Here is a 21,649-nt window from a genome sequence, read left to right as displayed (position 1 = left end):
TGGCTGCCTGCACAGTACCTGGCTGTGTGGGTAAACAGAGGCCTTTAGCTGCCAGACCTGTCGGTCCAGCACCTGTCGCAGACATTTACCAAAGAAACTAAATATATGCTTTCTTCAAAACTACCTGAATCAAAGTAGACACAGAAGGAAATGTATCTGTGCTGGACTCTGCAAAGCCTTCCAGGAACTCTAGTTGTGGATGCCTGGATGAAAATAAAAGCTGGATAATCTCTAGCAGGTTGCAGAGTGGTCTTTCTTCTGCTTCTGTTTGCTAGCCTAGCTTGATTTATTTATTTATTTTGGATCACTACCAATATCAAGTGCAGGAGAGGTTTTTGCTTTGTTCTGTCTGAGCAGGATTTGATTATAAGCCTCATGAGGAATAGTATGTCACTAAAATATTTCCTTTTTATAATGAAATCAGGGCTTCAGGGGAAGGGGAGAAAGCAGGCAGTGTGACAGCCTTGTTACTGCAGGCAGTTATGGGAAGTTAGCTAGGGCAGGAAGCATGGCAGACAACCCCATGGTAGGGCAATCTTGGAAATCTCTGGAGTGGAGTCAGCGTGACAGATTCCTCATGGGGTAGTCATTAAATTCTAATGCACTGCTGAAGGCAGGCAGTGTTCTGCATGCATCATATGATGCTCAGGAGGGCTTAATGCACTGCTGAAAATGGGCAGCATGATGGAAGCATCACATGACACTCAGGGGTTCTGCTATGCCGGCTACATGGCTCAGCCTGCAGTGTTGGGGCGGAGGGAAAAGCAACGCCTCAAGCAGAGGGAATTTCTGCTTCCCAGAGTGTGGTTCCTCCCTCTGCTGCTGTTTAAAATCAGCTTCTTCAATTCAAGGAGGAAAATGTCTTTCAGGAAGGAAGCTGCCTTCCCTTCCCCCAGGCGGACCCTGCCCCCTCTCCCCTGCCACAGGCACACAACACACATGCTCTGCACAGCATGCGATTCAGCTCCCGGGTTTCCCCCTTCAACACGCCAGTGTTCATTTGATCTCCTCTGGCCATTCTGACAGTTGCTCCTTCGTTACTGCACTCTGATACGGGGGTAGGGGTGCATAGTAATAGTTTGTGGGTGTCTAAGAGGAGAACTGGCTGCAGGTGGTGCAGCGAGTCCACTGTAGAGGGGGTGAAGAGGACGATCGGAACCTCTGAGTTTGCCTGTCCAAATGCCTTTGCTTGTTTTAAAACCCCCTTGCATGCCAGTGTACTTCCAACATAACTCTAGAGCAGTCGCTAGGGTTATGCCAGTGGTTCTCAAACTTTTGTACTGGTGACCCCTTTCACATAGCAAGCCTATGAGTGCGACCCCTCCTTATAAATTAAAACCACCTTTTTTTATATTTAACACTCTTATAAATGCTGGATGCAAAGCGGGGTTTAGGGTGGAGGCTGACAGCTCACAACCCCCCAAGTAATAACCTTGTGACCCCATAAGGGGTCATGACCCCCAGTTTGAGAACCCCTGATGTGAGAAGAGAATTAGGGCCCATGGGTTTAACTGAACAAGTGCTGGACAAGCACTAGATTCTGCTTGGTCTTTATGCAAGCATGCTGTGAGGGGTGGGAGCAGGTTGTGTCAGAGCCAGACAGGAGTGCAGGGACTGGTCCCTAGCTATTCCTGCAGCAGTGCACAGTGCCTGTAAGGGGGCAGAGAATTGGTGCAGCAATGGCGCGGCATCCCAGCACCAGCAAGCAGAGTTAGTCACCATCCAGTGCAGGGGCGGCAGGTTTGTATAATTTTTGGTGGTCCCCAGAATGGGTCCAAGTCCCGCCTCCTCCCCACACCTGCCTTGTGTGTGTGTGTGTGTGTGTGTGTGCGTGCCTGCTGTAACAAGGCTGTCACACTGCCTGCTTTCTCCCCTTCCCCTGAAGCCCTGATTTCATTATAAAAAGGAAATATTAATGTTAAATGCTTGCTGTTTCCAGTCCATTTTTACATTATTTTAAATATAAATATATATATATATATTTAAAATAATGTAAAAATGGACTGGAAACAGTAAGCATTTAACAATTTCCCTATATTGCACAATGTTGGGGGTGGGGTGGGGAGATGAGGGTTCTGGTTGGGGGTGAGGGCTCTGGGGGGTGGGACAGGGCTCAAGGCTAGGGCAGAGGGTTGGGGTGTGGGCGGATGACGGCTCTGGCTGGATCTGGGGATGAGGGGTGTGGGAGGGAGCTCAGGGCTGGGGAAGAGGGTTGGGGTGAACATGCACGAGTCCAAGGCTGGAGGAACTGAGCAGGACTTTCCCTGAAATCGCTTCTCTTGGCTGCTACAGCTCACTGTGGCATTGGGTACAGCAAGGATAGGTAACCTACAGCACGGGTGCCGAAGGCAGCACACGAGCTGATTTTCAGTGGCACTTACGCTGCGTGGGTCCTGGCCACAGGTCCAGGGGGCTCTGCATTTTAAATTTAATTTTAAATTAAACATTTTGAAACCTTATTTACTTTACATACAACAATAGTTTAATTATATATTATAGACTTAGAGAAAGAGACCTTCTAAAAATGTTAAAATGTATTACCGGCACGCAAAACCTTAAATTAGAGTGAATAAATGAAGACTCGGCACAGCACTTCTGAAAGGTTGCTGACCCCTGGGGTACAGGAAGGGAGAGCAGGGAGACTGGCTCCTGTACTCTGAATGCGACTCCTGCTGGTGCCCAGGCAATGAGGAGGGAGAAGGGACCTGAATGGAGTACAGAGCAGGGCTGCCCAGAGGATTCAGGGGGCCTGGGGTCTTCGGCGGGGGGCCCCCACTTCGGCGGTAATTCGGTGCCAGGGGACTCCTTCCACACTGGGACCTGCCGCCGAAGTGCCCCGAAGACCTGCAGCGGGGCCCCCCCGCTGCCAAATTACCACCAAAGTGGGACCCGCTGCCAAAGTGCTGGGTCTTTGGTGGTAATTCGGCAGTGGCGGAAGGACCCCCTGCCTCCGAAGACCCAGAGCAGAAGAAGCTCTGGGGGCCCGGGCCCCATGATAGTTTTCCGGGGCCCCCGGAGCAAGTGAAGGACCCCACTCCAGGGACCCTGAAAAACTCTCATGGGGGCTGGGGCAAATTTCCCCACTTACTCTCCCCTCTGGGCGGCCATGACAAGAGCCTGTCATGTGGGGAGGGGCCAATAGAAGGAGTAGGTTAGGAAAAGGAGCTTCATAGGAGACTGGGACTGGAACATGGAGACGAGAGGTGAGGGGAAAACTAAGACTGGCTGGGCAAGGAGACTGGGAGTAGGAGCTGGTGGGGAACATGGGCAGGCAGATGGGTGAGAGACTGGGCGCTTATGTGTTGGGAAGGGGAGGACTGAGAGTAGACGAGCTGTGGGGAAGAGGCCAGGACTGGCTGGGCAAGGTGACCTGGCCTAGGATCAGGAAAGAAGAGAGACTAATGTAAGCGTGGGAATGGTCCCGCTATTGTGGGGAACTTTCCTGGCTTCTGCACTACCCCGGCGAAGTGGGCTAGTGAAAGGATCTGAGTCCTCGCTCCCACTTCCTTTACCCAGAGGCCTCCCTGCCCTTGAGGACTCCCCTTCCACTCTCCTGTCTGGCAGAGTCCTCGTAACCCTAACAAGGCTGGGCCCAGGACTCCTGGGGGCTTGACCCCCAGCCCTGCTGTGGTCACCCAGGACAGGGGCTAAGGTGTTCTCACTCCAGGGTACTCTCTTTGCACTGCGCACCTCCCTGACCCAGTGATCACATCATACAATTTAAAGCAAATACAAGGTATTTAATTAACAATTTAAAAAAAGAATAAGGAAAAAATGGAAAAGGTTGAAGGAAACACTTCACCCTGCTCTGTGGCAGGGAACATCACAAACAGTGTCTCTGGAATGTCAGGGCAGTTCACAGTCTGTTCCTTGTAGGTCCCAGGCCTTCTCCTCAGGCCCTGGCTGTGCTGCAGGGACGCTGCGGGTTGGACACTTGCTCTGGCGGGTGGCCACATGCTCTCAGGCTCTGAGTGGCAGGACCCTTCTCAGTGTCACCCCCGCCCTGTCAGGGTTACAATCCCCCTCCAAATCTGGCCTGCAGGGCCTCTTGGCTGAGCTGTCTTCCTGTGCTGGGCCCACTGCCCAGGGTCCCCCTTGTTTTCCCCAGCTGCTCACCGCACCCAGCTCCAGACTGCTCCAGCCCAGCTCCAGCTCCAGCTCCACTCTGCCTCAGCACAGCTGCTGCTGCTGCTGCTCTGCCTTCAGCTCCTTGGGCTGCTTCTCTGGCCTCTCTGGCTCCAGTTGCTACAGCTCTGCTCCCAGGGCAGGTCTGCTCTGCAGGCTGCTTCTGTGACTCTGCTCTCAGCTCTAATTTGCTTCCTGGGCTGCTTGTCTGGCCCCTCTGGCTCTGGTTGCTGCAGCTCTGCTCCCAGGGCAGGTCTGCTCTCTCTGGGCTGCGCTCTGGCTTTTTGGGCTGCAGCTCTGCTCCCAGCAGCTTAGCTTGGGTCCCTGCTCTCTCCTTAGCTCGGCCCCATTCCATCTGACTCAGACAATTCCAGCTCACACGGAGGACTCGGGACCCCCCCTGGCCTCGTGACTCCTTGATTAGCCTGCCCACTCTGTCAATCAGGCTGATCTGGAGCATTGGCCTCTCCACATTGTTCCTGGAGACAGTCAGGCCATGTCTACATCTAAAATTTTGCAGCGCTGGTTGTTACAGCTGTATTTGTACAGCTGTATAGGGCCAGCGCTGCAGAGTGGCCACACTTACAGCAACCAGCGCTGCAAGTGGTGTTAGATGTGGCCACACTGCAGCGCTGTTGGGCGGCTTCAAGGGTTTCGGGGAACGCGAGAGCAACCGGGAAAGGAGACCAGCTTCGCCGCGGTTTGCTCTCGCGTTCCGCGAACCACCCTGCAAACCGGAGGGAAGGAGACCTGCTTGCTCGGGTTCGGGGAACGCGAGAGCAAACCGGGAAAGGAGACCAGCTTCGCCGCGGTTTGCTCTCGCGTTCCGCGAACCACCCTGCAAACCGCAGGGAAGGAGACCTGCTTGCTCGGGTTCGGGGAACGCGAGAGCAAACCGGGAAAGGAGACCAGCTTCGCCGCGGTTTGCTCTCGCGTTCCGCGAACCACCCTGCAAACCGGAGGGAAGGAGACCTGCTTGCTCGGGTTCGGGGAACGCGAGAGCAAACCGGGAAAGGAGACCAGCTTCGCCGCGGTTTGCTCTCGCGTTCCGCGAACCACCCTGCAAACCGCAGGGAAGGAGACCTGCTTGCTCGGGTTCGGGGAACACGAGAGCAAACCGGGAAAGGAGACCAGCTTCGCCACGGTTTGCTCTCACGTTCCGCGAACCACCCTGCAAACCGCAGGGAAGGAGACCTGCTTGTTCGGGGAACGCGAGAGCAAACCGCGGCGAAGCTGGTCTCCTTCCCCGCTTTGCTCTCGCGTTCCCCGAACCCCGAGCAAGCAGGTCTCCTTCCCTGCGGTTTGCAGGGTGGTTCGCGGAACGTGAGAGCAAACCGCGGCGAAGCTGGTCTCCTTCCCCGGTTTTGCTCTCGCGTTCCCGGAACCACCCTGCAAACCGCAGGGATGGAGACCTGCTTGCTCGGGGTTCGGGGAACGCGAGAGCAAGCCGGGGAAGGAGACCAGCTTGATTACCGGAGGCTTCCTCAGGTATGCTGGGATACCTGCTTATTCCACGGAGGTCAAGAAAAGCGCTGGTAAGTGACTATACTTGATTACCAGCGCTGGATCACCAGCGCTGGATCCTCTACACCCGAGACAAAACGGGAGTACGGCCAGCGCTGCAAACAGGGAGTTGCAGCGCTGGTGGTGCCCTGCAGATGTGTACACCTCCTAAGTTGCAGCGCTGTAACTCCCTCACCAGCGCTGCAACTTTCTGATGTAGACAAGCCCTCAGTCTCAGGCTCCTGATCTCCCATTGACCCCTCCCTTTTTAGTGCTGGGAGCTAGCAACCAGACGCCCCTACTGAATGTTAGTAAGGGGGCAACAGTCCCCTTACACTAAGAAGAGACAAGATGCCTGGGCTAAGGTGGAGAGAGAGATAGGGCTGATACAGGGACAGGCTGGAGGGGATATGGACAAAGGGGGTCAGGTCTGAGGGGAATGGGGCAGAAGGGTCTGTGCCCACTAGAGCACACTCCACTACAGAACTTGGAACCATAGATTTCCAGAGTCTCGCCATTCCTCTGCTGTCAGCAAACATTTGTGAAATGCACTGGCAGAGTGCGCATCTCATCTCCTTCTAGTGCTGGACCTGGTCCATGCAGCAGATGACAACCTACTATTGCTGTCAGGTACTCCAGTCAAGGAGCAGAGGCCTGTGCTCTGGATCTCAAATTCCAGCCCTGCTGATGGCTGATTATGTATCAGATTGGACATAACTGGCCAGTAATTTATTCCCACCCTAGCGCTACAGTGCCTTAGATTTCTTGGACCATTGCGATAGCAAAAATTCAAATGGTGCTTATACCCTGTAAGTGCCACAGGGGAATGGGTGGTGTTTTAGTTGAATGATTCCTGTTAGTTGGGCCCCTGGCTATCTTTGCTCACTCTCTGAAACTTGATAGTCACATCTCTTTGCTCTCAGTTTTAGTCATGGGAGTGGGGAATGATTCTAGCTCTCTCCCTCTCTTAAGGTTTTTACTGGTGCCTCTTGCAGTTTCAGGGTTAACTGCATCTGTGACCTACCACCTGGTCTTCCTCAAGGGCGCCCTCTTAAGCTTTCTGGCTCCCATGTCATCTCTCGGGGTCAGAGGCCCTGTCTCTCTCCCTCCAGACCAGGAGTTTACAGCCCCTCTGCTCCTCAGTAGGTTTGACAGGGTCCCGTCCAGCCCCTGTGGGTTACCTCTCTCCAGGGGCTAGAACAGGGTACAGCAGTTACCAAACAGCCTTCACACAGCAAACTGCTTTTCTTCTTAGGGCAAACACTTTACAGAGGAAACATCTAAAAAGAATAAAATGACTTACACTCGTGCTAAAAGCTTACTAGGGATCGCCCCTCTCCAACTTAGGGCTTTGGTAGGTGTTGGTCTTTTCAAACCCTACAAATGGGTTTGCCCACTTGGTTACAAGTCCATGTCAGTTTCTAGGTCAGGAACAGGATCCCTGACTGGACAGTTCAGCTGTTTAATTTGAATATAGCTGGGCCTTATGGGAACAGGCAATCAGGTTGACAGCTTCCCCTGGCTACCAATCTAAAATGGATCCATCAGTGCCACAGGCACTGTTATGTCTGTGGGTGGTTGTGAGCTTGTTTTGTCCAAGTGCCAGCTGTGTGTGCTTTCCCTCTACATTTCCCTATGTGATTTGCTTCGTACACTGCTTTCATTCCACCAAGTTCTGTCCCTGGATAGACCCGTGCGAAGGCAAAGGGAATCACTGATTTCCCCTTCTGAATGCTTATCATTTAAACAGCACAGCTATCGTATAAAGTGGGAGTAAAACTGCTTTCAATGAGTCAGGTTTTCACTTGAAAACTAGAGCCAGTGAGGATAGACTGCTGTAACTGAGAGCAGAATTGGGTCTTTCATGTGTTCTTGCAGCCCTGTGTATTCTACTCCAGCCTGTGAGCTGGCACATCAGTGGGACAGTTGTGTGCCTCCTCCACTCCCTGCACTAATGGTTGATGGGGACACTGTTCACATGGACACACCTGTTGCTACCGCACCAAGAAACAAGCCACCTGAATTCTGACTTATCAGTTAGTGAGTTGCACACTATATGGGTCACTACTGACTGCAGAATCTCTGTTTTGGTTCACCTTCTGTGTGGATGTAAATTGACTCCTCTAAACCAGATTTATGCCCATCTTGCACTACACGCACAGAGGACCCGATCCTTTACACCACAGGAAACCCGCTGAAGTTACTCTTTTTATACTGGTGTGTAAAAAGTGAGAGGAAAGTGATCATCAGCTTACATAAGAATGGCCATACTGGGTTAGATAGTCCATTCAGTCACCTATTTACTTACCTTTTCTGGGTGGATGGAGAGAAGGGAGGACAAACGAAAGGAGCACACAAGCAGAATGCTGCTGGGTTAGTGATCTGATACACATGAAACAGGCTGGGCTGTGCTTTTGGGGGTACCAGAGGTGAATGTATTGCATGTGCTATGTTTCAGAATAGCAGCCGTGTTAGTCTGTATCCGCAAAAAGAACAGGAGTACTTGTGGCACCTTAGAGACTAACAAATTTATTTGAGCATAAGCTTTCGTGGCTATGTGATTCTCCATGGGCCACAGTGCTCCAGCCTGAAAATGCCTGCAAAATCCACAGCTAAGGAAAAAGTGTATCAGTCAGTGGCTGAATGGATAGAATAAGAATATTAGTAGACAGATGGCTAGTGTTATGTGTGGATAGAGGGAAGGATGTAGTGAACAGAGTAGATGGATAGAAAGGATAAGGAGGTGTGGATAGAAGGATTGTTAGGAGAACAGATAAGTAGAGAATGCAGAGTAGTGGAGAATGGGAGGGTGAATGGGGAAGAGAGAACCGGAGAAGTTGGACAGATAAAATAAGTGAATAAACGGGGGGGAGGGAACAATGAATAGAAGGGAAAGCCATCTGGAGAGAGTTGGTGGGTGGAGGATGGAGTGGGAGGGTGAATGGCTGCCTATAGAGTAAGGGATTGTGAGGATTTAGGGCTTGTCTGCACTTACAGTGCTGCAGTGGTGCAGCTGTATTGCTACAACTCCACCGCTGTAATGGTTCAGTGAAGACACTGCCATTTGTAGTAAATCCTCCCTGGGAGGCAGTAGCTAGGTTGATGAGAGAATTCTTCTATCAACCTAGTGCTGTCTACATGGGGACTTAGGTTGGTGTAACTACGTTGCTCAGGGGTGTGAATTTTTCTACCTGTGAGAGATGTAGCTATGCCAATATAACTTTTCAGTGTAGACCAACCCTCAGAGCTTGTCTGCCCAAGAACTAAAACTGAAGAAATGAAGTCGGTCCTAGTTCACCCTTTTCCTTAGTCTGGCGCTAGGCTGTGTGTGGGCACTCTGATTTCAGATGGAGATTGACCTATTTCAATGTAGCTTAAATTTGTAAAAATAATAATAATAAAAAAAAATATATAAGTTTAGAATATCCTATTATGAGGCAATTCTTAAAAATAAAGTAACATTTTTCAGGTAAACTTCCCCTCAACTATTGCCCAAACTAGAGCTGGTCAAAAACTTTTTTAGCAAATAGTAAATTCACAGAAAAGTGCATTTTGGGGGGCACCAAAACTATCTGAGTTCATGTCCAATTCAGCAAATAGTTTTAAACAAAAAAAACCTGAAAACAAAAATTTTGGAAATGTCAAAATGAACCATTTGGTTTGGAATTGACAGGTTGTTTCCAAGTATTGTTTCATTTTGACGTTCAAAATGGTATTTGACTCAACAAAAGGTTTTCGGTTTTTTGTTTTGTTAAGAACCCCCCCCACCACCACCAAATCAGTTATAGTTCTAAGTGACTCAGTTTTTTCCAGCTGTAGTCCAAACAAGCTACCAAGACAGGCTCGCAGCTCAGACAGAGAAGGACTATGAGGGCCAGCTAGTCTTGGGAGACCTCTCTCCACTGCACTAGTCATCTGGTGTTCTGGAGGCAGGCATGGTCCTCACCTTCCTCCTGCCTCCGTCTCCTCAGGTGTTCTCCATTGTTGTCTTCGGCTCCATTGTGAATGAAGGTTACCTGAACAGCCCCACTGAGGTGGAGGAGCACTGTATCTTCAACCGCAACCATAACGCCTGCAACTATGGCATCACCGTGGGCGTCCTCGCCTTCCTCAGCTGCCTTCTCTACCTGGCTCTGGACGTCTATTTCCCACAGATCAGCAGCGTCAAGGACCGCAAGAAGGCAGTGCTCTCAGACATCGGCGTCTCTGGTGAGCTTCCTGGCTGGTTGGCATGGAAGCCTTTTCCTCAGGGAGCTGAGCTGAGGGAAAGAACCTGTCTTATTTCATAAGCCAGCTGGCCAGACATCCCTGGAACAGGAGCTCTTTGACTGGTCTCCTTCCTTGTCCCCACTCACCTTGTCCTCTTTTCCTCTTTGTCCTCCAACCTTCTTCCCCCTTCTTACGCCGACTCCTTTTTTTCCTCTTCTCCTCTCCCTGTCTCTTTCCTTCTCCTTCCTCCCCTCATCCCCTATCCTCTCCTTCCTCTTAACTCATCATCTTTTTTTTCCCCACCCTCCTCTTATCCTCTTCATCTTTGTCCTGTCTCTCTCTGACCTCTCTCTGGCCTCTGCTGCAGCCTTATGATTTGATGGTGGGATAATGACACCACAGGCAGCTCAAGCATTCCTCACACAATGTGGGAGACGTGAGCATATGTGCAAATTGCATTCCTGTGACTAAAAATGGCAAGCCTTAAAAATTACCTGCAAAGGAAAGAAACAGCTAGTTTATGCCCCTTTATTTTAATTCTGTATGGTGCATAAAAACAGCTTGAAAGAATCCCATTTTGCCCTTATTTTTTTCCTTTAGAAATATCAAGTCTCATTTTCCCTGTTTTTTGCTGGAGGTCTCCTTGGAACACTGGAAAACTGGGGTAGGATCTTTCTAGGCCCTTATTTGAAGGAGTAGAGGGTGACACATCTTGTAACTGAGGTTTTTCTTTCCAGTGCCAAATGTCTGAATCAAATAAGAACCTACCCCATCCCCCCGCCCCTCCAAACCCTCCCCCCACAGAATTTTAAATAGTCTGACTATAAATTCCATTCAAGTCACTTTTGTACTGTGCATGTTCTGAGGCATTTCAGGCCCCTGTCCAGCTCCTAGCACCCAGGGCTGTTCTAACTTACATTCTGCTTCCCATGGTCCCTAGTTTGTTGGAGCTGCAGAGCAGCACCTGTGTGTCTGGTACTTCAGCTGGAGGCTTCAGTGAGTGGTGGGTGTCACAAGGAAAGTTTTCTTTCACACCATGTCTCTGAATCTCTGTCCTGCTTTGCATCATCTTCTGCACCAAGTTACCTCATCTCTCTTTCAAAGTTTTCCTGTCCTCTACTCTCTCATTCATCTGTCCTTGTCTCCGCCGACATCCCCACACACGTTCTCCTTCACACTGACATTTCACCCCTCACTATTCGCTTTGTCCAGCTCATTCCCTCCCAACTTCATCCCTTCTTTTGCAGCCCCAAGACACCCGGAACAGCTTCCCAAGAATGTGCACTGAGACTGTTCCCTCTTGCCCTTAAAGTAAAATACACAATCACTTGTTCTGCAGAGCCTTCCCAACATGATGTCCACCCCTGTTCTGCAGGCCTGATTCTGAACTCCCATCAGCTCATGTCAGGAGTATCTCCACTGACACCAATGGAGTTACCCCACTGGAAAACTGTTGTGCAAAGAGAATCAGGCCCAATGTCTGTTCACTCACTCTTCTGTACGTACCTCTTTTGGCCTTTTAAGTGTGCAAGCCCTTCAGGGGTCTTTTTGCTTGTTTAGCAAACGTTGTGCATTTTCTAGCCAGGGAACAGTGATAGTGCTATATAAATAACAAACAGTGAGATGAAGAGAAGAGAAGCGGAAGGGAGTGTGTTAGAGAAACTAAGTGCACTACAGCAGAACAAACATCCTGCCTGTTTCTCCCATGTTATCTGGTCATACCTTAGAAAGGGGGTAAATGCATCAATTTCTGTTCCCTCCAGGGACTCCAGGCCAGCCCCTTTCCCACACCCTGATGCTCTGATCTGGATTATCCACACTCCTTTCCCCTCTCCTTAGAACTCTGATCCTGCTCATTTATCATCCCTCCCCAAGGGAGCTGTGATCCAGGTGTTTTCCTCCATCAAAATGCTGCTGCTCTCTTGCTCTCTCCTCTCATTCTCCAATCCCTCGAGCAGGAACACTGTTATTCTGTCTATCACCAGTGTGTGGCCCATCTTTTGGAAGAGATGTAAAACGGAGGGCCTGTCTGTCATCGTGTAGCTGTATTCTAGATCCCATGGCACTTTGTATAAGTGTAAAGGCATTAGTCCTGATGTCCTGCCCAGATTCCAATCACTGTGTAATTTCAGTCTGGCTGCCTCCAATTCCTTCGCAGCTTGTTCTGGAGAAACTGCTCTTCACTTGTTCTTCCAGGACCATATTGTGTAGCGTAACTGGTTCAGAAGGGCTGCATTTCAGAAGTGAGTGATCTCTCCTCATTTAGCAGGCCCTGCAGAACTCACTCACATGAATCATGTAACCCTGCAAGCTCATGCTGATAAAACCTTGGTACCACACCATACTTAAATGTATTCTCTGCAGCTGCACACCCCAGCGTGACAGCTCTGTCCTCAGCTGCAGCCATGCCGCTCCACTGAGTTTAATAGGACTGCACAATCAGAATTTGGCCTACTCTGTAAAACACTTGGGGGTCTTTCAGGATAGAAATTGCTGAAGAACCTTAATATATTTACTGTTTACCCCTAACCTCCCCCCCCCTCGTTTTGTTTTAATGCTGTCCTTTCCCAGGCTTTTGGGCATTCCTCTGGTTTGTTGGCTTCTGCTTCCTGGCCAACCAGTGGCAAGTTTCAAAGCATGAGAACAACCCGCTGAATGAGGGGGCAGATGCAGCCCGAGCAGCCATCACCTTCTCTTTCTTCTCCATCTTCACCTGGGTGAGTAAAGCAGCTGGGACCCTGATTAGAGCCCTGGGATCAGGGCTCCCCTGCATAGAGGTTCCCACCCCACTTAGGGTTAGCCCAGCCCTCTGTGGATGGACGGTCCCCTGGCTAGAGCTAACACCTTCTGCATTTCCAATGGAACAGAAGTTAAAGTGGCTTCTGGGAGAGGCCCAGTAGAAGAAATGGAGGATGGTCCAATGGGTAGGGCATTAGCCTAGGACTCAGGAGAGCTGGGTTCAAGTCCCTGTTTTGCCACAGACTTTCTGTGTAACTTTGGGAAAGCCACTTAACCTCCCTGTGCCTCAGCTCCCCATCTGTAAAATGGAGATACTAGCCCTGCCCTACCTCACTGAGGTGTTGTGAGGGTAAATAGAACAGAGACTCTGAGGTGCTCAGATACTGTGGCAATGGGGGGCTGTATAAGTACCATACAAAGAGTCTGTTTCTCTTTCCAGGATGTGTTGCTAGCATTACTGACATCCCGAGGGGCTTCAGCAGCTGTGTTGGGGGAGGGCATGGCTGTTAACATCCTGTAGCACAGCATATGGTCTTCCCCCTCTCTAAAAGCAGCAAAGACTCCTGTGGCACCTTATAGACTAACAGACGTATTGGAGCATGAGCTTTCGTGGGCGAATATCCACTTCGTCTCATGCTCCAATACGTCTGTTAGCCTATAAGGTGCCACAGGACTCTTTGCTGCTTTTACAGATCCAGACTAACATGGCTACCCCTCTGAAACTTCCCCCTCTCTGTATCTGGTTTGCCCCCATGCTGGCATCCCTGTTTCATTTATTCATTTGGTAGGAAGAAAATGGTAGAATTTGTTTGGACCCTTCCCAGAGCTTTCTTTCCCTTCCCTTTTTATCTCCCAACCCACACCATAGAATTTCTCTACTTGTCCAGATTTTGGGGCTCCATTTCAATGTAACCTATTTGTGTATGGAAAAAACCCAACAACCTCCTTGTACTTTCAGTCTTTTATTTGAAATTAGGAGATGGAACAAAACAAGAAAGAACATAAGTAAAGTCTGCACAAGAGAGCACAGTGTGTCTGTGTCTGTCTTTTGCGAGATAACGTGTCACCCCTGCCGCACAAAATAGCAGCCAGCACACTCCTAGGAATGAAACTGTATGGTACGCAGATGATAAGATCATGCATAGATGGCATAGCTGCCATCCCGCTCAATCTGCTCTTCTCACTAGATGTTTCTCTGTAGTTCTAGTACAGATGGGGTGGGAAATCAGGGGCTGGAAGAGCTGTCAAGGCAACATCTTCACCCCCCTGAGAGATGCGGCAAAGGAGAGCAACACCTGCCACGTCCTCCCAAACTCTGTCTGGGTGTGTCCGCACTGGAGTGGGAGGTGTAGTTTCCAGCTCAGGGAGACATACCCATGCTAGTTTTGATCAAGCTAGGTGTTAAAAATAGAAGTGTTGCCATGGCAGGGTGGGCTAGCCACCTGAGTAAGTACCTAGGATCCAGGGCAGGATCATACTCAGAGAGCTAGTCCATCCCACTGCCAGCAGCACGATGGCTACATGGCTGTTTTTAGCATGCAAGCTCAATCAAAGCTAGCGCGTGTACATCCACTGGAGCTGGAAATGATGCCTCCAGCTCCAGTGCAGACGTACCCAATGAGTGGCACTGCGGGCTCTCCGCACAGACCAGAGTTCCTCAGCCACAGGAAGAGAGGACCATGAGATGAAAGGCCTGAGGAGGAAGGCGTGGGTCCAGCTGCTCTCCCTGTTTGGCTGGAGGAAGGGGAGTCTAATGGTGTCTCTTGGGGTTTTTATTTCAGTCGCGTGACTTTGTTTGGTCGTCTCCCTCATTGACTCTTCTCCCTATCCCCTCCCCCTCTCTCCTCACAGGGCCTCCTGACATTTCTGGCTTTCCGGAGATTCAGACACATAGCTTTCAGGAAGAATACAACACTCTCTTCCCTAGCTCCCCCGCACCGCTGCCCTAGGGCCATTCCCCTGGGGAGTGCTTAGCGCCATTCTCCCTGGGCCTTAGCGAGGAAGGGGTGCATATAGGGGAGGAGGTGGTCAGAGTGCAGATGATTCCAACTCCTAGGATCAGGGTGGGAGGCAGAGGCTGAGAATACAGATGCACGTTGCCATGTCAGTGCAGCTGACGTGGTGGGGAGAGAGAAAAGCGATGTGCCTTAGAACTGGGATGGGACGTTAATTGTCCTTTGGGGAGTTGGAAGGAAGTGACCTACCTCTCCTCCTCCACTTCCCCACACCTGACTAACGCTGAATAACACCTCTATCCCTTTCTGTTGGAATCTGCTCGGTCTTAATATTTTAGCCAGGCAGGGCTCCCCTCACCACAATCCCTACTTCCCATCTCCATTTCCTCTCACTCCTCTGCCCCTTTCACTCACTACGCTGGTATGGACCCTGGGTGGCTGGACCATTCAAACATGTCTGGGACGCAGGGGGAAGGCAGCCCTCTGGTCCCTGACCCTCCCTAAGCCCCAGCCCCAACTACCTTGTCACACCAAAGAGCGTTCCAAAAGCAATGTCAGAGGCAGGGACCAGGAACAAGGCTGGATCTATTCTAACCACTCTCCCGGGGGAAGGCATCTGCTTCCCCTCTCCTCTCCTCTCCTCTCCTCCCCTCCCCTCCCCAGCAAGGTCTGTGATTTTTTTTCTTGGCAGCGTAGCGGGTTGCTTAGTGGATGACTGGCAGTGAAAGGGTTAATGGGAACAGCCGCTGCCTCATGTCCATCCCCTCCCTCTGGCGGGTCAGTCTGGAGCCCCAGTGGGGTCTAAGGTGAAATATGTGAGAACACTGAGGTGGACGTGAAGCAGATCACCTGGCTGGGTAGGGGACGTTATACATGTGTATCTGCAGGCCGTCTATGCCTGCACAATGTGAACCCCATCGCTGGGCAGGATGGACCCAGCATACCCCAGAGACTGCTGTGGGCCTGGGCAAAGCAAGTGCAAGTAGCGGATGGCACACTCACGTTTTCTCTCTTGTCCTGGGCTCGCACTCTCCGTGGGACACACTAATTCTTCTTGCACTTGGGTGTGTTTAACCAGTGATTTCCAGTCATGCTTTGTGCACTAATCCTTAACCACTACTAACTCGGCTTTTGTTTATCTCTCCCCCTCGGCGTGTTTCCTTCCCTTTCTCCTGCCTCTTTCTCTCTCTGCTTCCCGTCTCCCCTTGTCCTCCCTTAAAGGCGGGCCAGGCGTTTCTGGCATACCAGCGCTACCGGATTGGTGCCGACTCGGCCCTCTTCTCCCAGGACTACACGGACCCAAGCCAGGACTCTGGCCTGCCTTACGCCCCCTACACCAACGAGGACGATGCCACAGACACGGTGGGGACGTACCAGCAGCCCCCTCCAGTAGACGCTTTTGACGCTGAGACGCAGGGGTACCAAACGCAGAACTACTGAGCTACACTGGTGTCTCTTCCCATGCCCCTCCCCTCCGCCCCCTTCCCTCTGCCACCGGGAGGCCACGGCACAAAACAGACAGGTGTGTCCCAGCGAACAGATGGCCCTTGGCCATGCTGCAGCCTTCTGGGCCATTTGTTTTTATTTATTTTATTTTTTTAAAAGAAAAAAAAATCCCTAATGGCTCCTCCCTCCCTCTGAATTGTCCACCAGATCCAAACTGTGTATTCCCAAATCTGTCCCTGTCCCGGCAAAAGCTCCCCTGGCAACGTGGAAGTGAGCAGCAGCTTTGGGCAAGAATCCAGCTCAGTCTTTTGGTGGGCAGGGGAGGGTGACAAGGGCACCAGCACAGGAAGCAAAGGCCTAAGACGTGGAGATAACAGGGGAACCGCTCAAGCGGCTCTGGCGGGCGGGGGGAGAAGGTGGCACCTACAATGTTGGAGCAGATTGTGTGTCTGTGGGGTGGGGGAGTTGGAGATGGCAGAGGAGTGTGTGAGGGAGGGAGAGGTCAGAGCAAGCATGCAGGTGTACAAGGGTGGGGGGTGGGTGGATGTGCAAGCAGCGGGGTAGATCACAACCCTTTTGCCTCATGGGGTATTGCCTCCTCGGCAGTACAAGGCTGTATGGGAAGTTATTGGTAGTTTATCTTCAGGGGTGTAGGGAGGAGTGGTATTGAGGGTGGGGGATGGGGGGTTGAGAAAAAATGGGGTGAGGGGAGGAGTTTTGCAGGCACCATCAAAACTACAAAGACATTGGTAGATTTTAAACCAAGAGAATAATCAGGACTGGACTGGATGGGCTATGTGGTAAGAATCCCTCCTCCCCCAGGCAATTGCATTAGAGGTGTTTTCCCCTTCCCCATGTAAGCACCCTTCTGAGGTTAACACTGTGTTCCACTAGGGAGAACCAGAACCAAGCTGCACCCTCAGGGTGGGGAAGATGTCTTGAGAGAAACTCCTGAGAACTCCCTTCGTCCCCTGCTCCTTCTGCTTAGGGATCAAAACTGGCTTAGCACGGGATGAGGAGGAAGGCACTGGGCTGATTTAGGGAAAAGCCAGCTTCACACCAGCTGAAGGGGAACTTTGTCAGCCAACTCTGGGAGCCCTGTGGCCTTTGCCCAGAATAAAGGTGCAGGACGAAAGGGACAAACGAGTGAATTTCATTTTTATAGTCTTGTTGAATCCACATCCCTGGTGGAGTTAGAGAGATTCCACCCTCTCTGTGCTCCTAGACTGATCATCCTGGGCATCTGTGCCACGCTCCCTGGAGGCCAGAGAAACAGGGCAGGACTCCCAATGGAGCTTCTCGCCCTGCTGGAAAGAAATACTGCTGCTTTTCTACCAGCTGGTGTCTAGACATTCTTAGAGTGGGTGTAACCAATGAGAAGGGCTCCAGCAGCTGGGCTCTTGAGTTTGCCCCAAAATTATCCTGGCTGAGACTGATCAGGGAACCTAAGAGGGGTCTTTAAACAGCAGGTCTGCTAAATGAGCTGAATGGGGAGCATCTCCCCCTGCCCTTGCAAAATCTGGAGGGGCTGTGCTGCACTCTCTTCCCACTGAAACATGGTCTTTGTGTATCTTACAGCTCTTCAGAGATGTCAGTGCTCCATCCTCAGCCCCTAGCTCCTGTCTTGTCTACACCGGGAAATCGACAAAAACAGCTATTCCAGGATAGCTCCCTGTGTGGACACTCAGTTCTGGAATAAAATATGTTTTTTTTAATCCCAGAGTCCTTACTCGGCTTTGGAAGTACACTAGTTATTCCGGACTACAAGTGATTTTTATTCCAGAATAGAGTGTCCACAGGGGGAGCTATTCCACAATAACTATTCTGGGCAATTTCCCTGTGTAGACAAGCCCTAAGAAAATAAAGCCAGGAACCAAAGCTAGGTGTCTCATGAGTGTGCAGAATATTAACTCTTAGGCTACAACGCTTGAGCTGGGCAGAGCCCGCAGCCCCTAAGATGGAGGGATCAGGAGCAGAACCAGGGCAGGATGATAGTACACAGGGGTGCTAGGTGGCAGTACAGAGCACTTACTGTTAGGACTCCTAGTTCCTGCCAGGCTTTGGAATTGAACTTGGGTTGCCAGGAGGGCAGGACAAAACATCTAGGTCAGTGGTTTTCCAACTTGTTGTCCGCAGACCCCTGAGGGTCCACAGACTATGTCTAAGATTTCAAGAGAAGTCTGCACCTCCATTTGAAATTTTTTTAGGGGGTCTGCAAATGAAAAAAGGTTGAAAACCACTACTCTAGGTTACAAGCTTCCTCCCCTGCCACATACCTCTCCCCAAACGCGGGGGTAGGAGAAATAGGGAGACGCAGTCCCAAAATGGGGGGAGGAACTGTCTAGGAGGAATCCCCTCCTTTGTACACAATTATACAGATGTTTTTATCTGCAGTGTCTATCTTTAAAGGGCTGTTTCTCAGAGCTGCCTGTGGAACTTCTACCTTTGGGCACTGAAAGCTGTTATGGGAGAGAACTGAGACTCCAGCTGTTGCATGATCTGTGTGCCTGTGTGTTTATATTGTCTACAGGCCTCTCCACTGGCACTTCTCCCAGTGATTGGCTGTACATGGCACATGGCTAGCAGCTAGTGGAGGTGAGGGGAAGGAAATGATAGGCCCTGTCACAGTTGAAGCACAAAGAGGAGCTGGGCAAGTCTCTCACTCCATGGTCCCGAGCAAAAGCAATACTGTAAATAGGAGATTTGATGGGGAAGGGTTCCCATCTCCCAAGCTTCTCTTCCATTGGGGTAGTTTAATATTTAGCTTTGGGGAGAGGGGGGACTTTATCAAGAGGGTTCTTTGTAATTTGTGTCAGAGAGAGCTTTCTCCAAGTCGTCTCCCCCGCCCCCCCCAGAGTGAAAGAGAGGATGACGGGTGGGGGAGGGTTGTGTGGGGAGGTAGAAGAGTTATAAGCAACTGGTGTCTCAGGGTAAAACCCCAGCATGTCTTTTGGAATGAACCTCTGAGACCCAGCAGCCATCCCCCACTTCAACAGAGCGCCTTTGGCCTGTGTGTGTGCGGGGGGGAGGGTACTGTGGTTTGTACCATGGGACTATTTTAATGTCCCCTCTCCCATCACAGCCAAGAGCGTCCCTAAAGTCATCTAGAGCTGGTCAGTAAAGAGACCTTTCCCCCTTACACCCTGCTACCCTCACAACACCGAGGAACCCCCTAGCTGCTCTGCGTTGGAACTCGGCCAGGCTCATAACCTCCCCTGTCAGGGCAGGCACCTCCCAGGCAGATGAAGAACCAGTCCGCTCCTGTCTCAGGTTATTTCCCACCTCTCTGTCCTTCTGCTCCTGTTCTCTGTCTCTTGGCAGATGCCTGCATGGCAAGCAGGAGCTTGCTGTGGTTCCTAGAGGGTTCGCCCACTCTAGTGGCTCAGTTCCTGGCTTTGCTTTTGCCTGGTGGGTGCAGCGAACTCTTTTCAATGTAACATCTTCAGCCCTGATGAATGAGGGACTGGGGGAGACAGAGAGAGGAGGACAAGGGTGTCTGACTAGTAGAACGATTAGGGGACATTTCCCTCTGTGGTGTTGGTGGCTGTTTAACAGGGTTGCAGGTTCCCTACTGGAAGTGAGGGAACAATTCTGGCCGCCCACCCACGTGTACACAGAGCATGTGGGGACCCTGAGTTAGAGGCTGTTTCACAACAGGAGGTATTGGCAGGGCCAACACCAGCCCAGCAAGCAGGTGCTTGGGGCGGCCAAGGGGAAGGGGCGGCACGTCGGGCTGTTCAGCGGCAATTTGGCGACGGGTCCCTGAGTCCCTCTTGGAGGGAAGGACCTGCTGCTGAATTGCCACCGAAGACGAAAGTGGTGCGGTGGAGCTGCCACCAATCATGACTTTTTTTCTGCCACTTGGGGTGGCAAAAACCCTGGAGCCAGCCCTGGGTGTCGGAGGGGGTTATTGCTCCAGTGTCCTGACAAAGGCACAAAGTTTCTCCCCTCCCATGCACACGTGCTATTCCCCAACTAATTTACCACCCCCCCCCCATTGTTCCTGAGAGCTCCCTAGGAATAAGTCTCTGCACCTGACACTGCCAGCACCCTGTACCCTTATAAGCATGTGGGAGGTCCTGGAAATGCAGGACAGATGGGTGGATCCTTTTAGAAATCTGAACTCCAACTTCTGGAGAGACTAGGAGACAATGAGGCCCAGAGGTTAACTCAGTCGCCTTGTGCAGAACATACAAACCATTTCTCCAGATGATCTCACTGCCTCTGTGGTATTGATAACTCCAGTTGGGTTTCCCTGCCCCTCCCCTGCAGCGTTACTGCCTGTGTATAGTATATATATATTATATATAAATAAAAAGATGTATAATATAAAGCAATACATATATATGATGACTAAAGAATGGCCTGCTGCACACAGGTTCCTTGGGTGTCTGTCCAATACTGAGTGACCCCCGACTCCCTCCCCCACCTAGTATGTTTTTCCAAAATCAACTCCAATAAACCTTGCCATCTTGGCACCTGTGTTTACTACGTCCTGTATATTTGTGGTTAACAAAGTGAAGGTGGTAACTACTGGTGTCTCTTATCAATAAAGTTATTATGTTCAAAATAACAAACCATAATGAAGGTGTCAGGTTTTCTTCCCTTTCATATCCTGGGCATTTGGGGCTTATTTTACCGAACAGTTTATTGCTTTGATATATTTCTAGATTATTTATCTATTGTTCTAGCTTCTAGCAGGGGACACATTTTAAAAATATCATTCAATATTAAAAACACCCACCAAGCTTTGCTACAGTAGACTTCAGCAATAGATACCCTCCCACAAACGCCCATCTCATTTCCAATAGCCACAATGTGAGAAGCATAATACTCAAATTACCATCCCCTGCCTAGCCTTAGATGACACTTTCCTCACATCTTTCTATCTTGCACTAATGAGCCCATCATCATGGTATCTGAGTCCTATGTATCCTACCCATCCCCCTCTCCAACTTGTCAATCAACACAGGGTTCCTGGTGGTGAAAGACTCCATTTCCCAAGCCCCTGAGACATCCTCCTTCCCCTGGCAACACCCTCCTAGTTAGGGCAATGTCGAGTAGCCGGGAAACGCAGAGCCATCTTCTGATCCATTTTTGTTTGGGGCTTTAGGCTGGGTTCAGTTGCACCTGCAGAACTGAAACCAAGGGTGCCAAACCTGAGTGGCGCTGTGACCTATGAGCCAGGTTGCAATGCCACTCATTCAAATTTGACCCAGATGCCCCTTTGTCATGACAGAGGGGTGGCTGGGCCAAACCTGAGTAGTGATGTGACCCCATGCACCAGATTGCAACAACCAGACCGGGGAGCTGGACCTAGCCCCAGGGACAGGAGCCATCACTGTAGCTTGAGTGTGGGGTGGGCTTGCTCTCCAGTTCCCCTCCCCAGCACCTCCCCTCCACACGAGGCCTGGATTAGGGTTGTAGTGCTGGGCCAGACTTAGGGTGCTGCTGTGGGTCATCCGTGCCCCCCTTGATTACAACTCAAAATCATGTCCAAAAAGAGTTTAGAACAGTGCACCCATTGAAGTGGGAGGCTACATTTGGGGTAAGGCTTCTTTCTACTCTCCTAGCTTTCGAGATGTTAGTAGGTTGCAGAAATGTCCTTTGTAGCCCATTAAAAACTCATTGTCAACCAATAACCCATGAGCCACTGTGGTGTTGCTGACCCC

General features: G+C 50.8%; 1 protein-coding gene across 3 annotated transcripts in view; it reads left to right on the top strand.

Annotated features, from left to right (window-relative positions):
* Positions 1–20,560, top strand: part of SYNGR1 (synaptogyrin 1) — a 28,171-nt gene extending 7,611 nt beyond the window's left edge. Inside the window, exons 2-5 of one of the 3 annotated variants that reach the window (XR_007768474.1) lie at positions 9,600–9,837; positions 12,409–12,554; positions 15,753–16,053; positions 16,872–20,560. Coding sequence is in view for 2 of the 3 variants with exons in the window: in XM_050917649.1 (XP_050773606.1) it covers positions 9,600–9,837; positions 12,409–12,554; positions 15,753–15,971 (603 nt within the window). In the remaining variant the exon portion in view is untranslated. Of the gene's footprint in view, positions 1–9,599; positions 9,838–12,408; positions 12,555–13,015; positions 14,422–15,752 lie in introns of those variants that run through there. The other 2 variants (XM_050917649.1, XM_050917659.1) reach the window with 2 other exon arrangements.
* The last annotated feature ends 1,089 nt before the right edge of the window (positions 20,561–21,649 follow it).

This window comes from Gopherus flavomarginatus, chromosome 1 (genome assembly GCF_025201925.1).
Source record: "Gopherus flavomarginatus isolate rGopFla2 chromosome 1, rGopFla2.mat.asm, whole genome shotgun sequence".
Classification (NCBI taxonomy): domain Eukaryota; kingdom Metazoa; phylum Chordata; order Testudines; family Testudinidae; genus Gopherus; species Gopherus flavomarginatus.
Note: the sequence above shows the minus strand (reverse complement) of the source record. Positions and strands in the feature narration are given on the sequence as shown.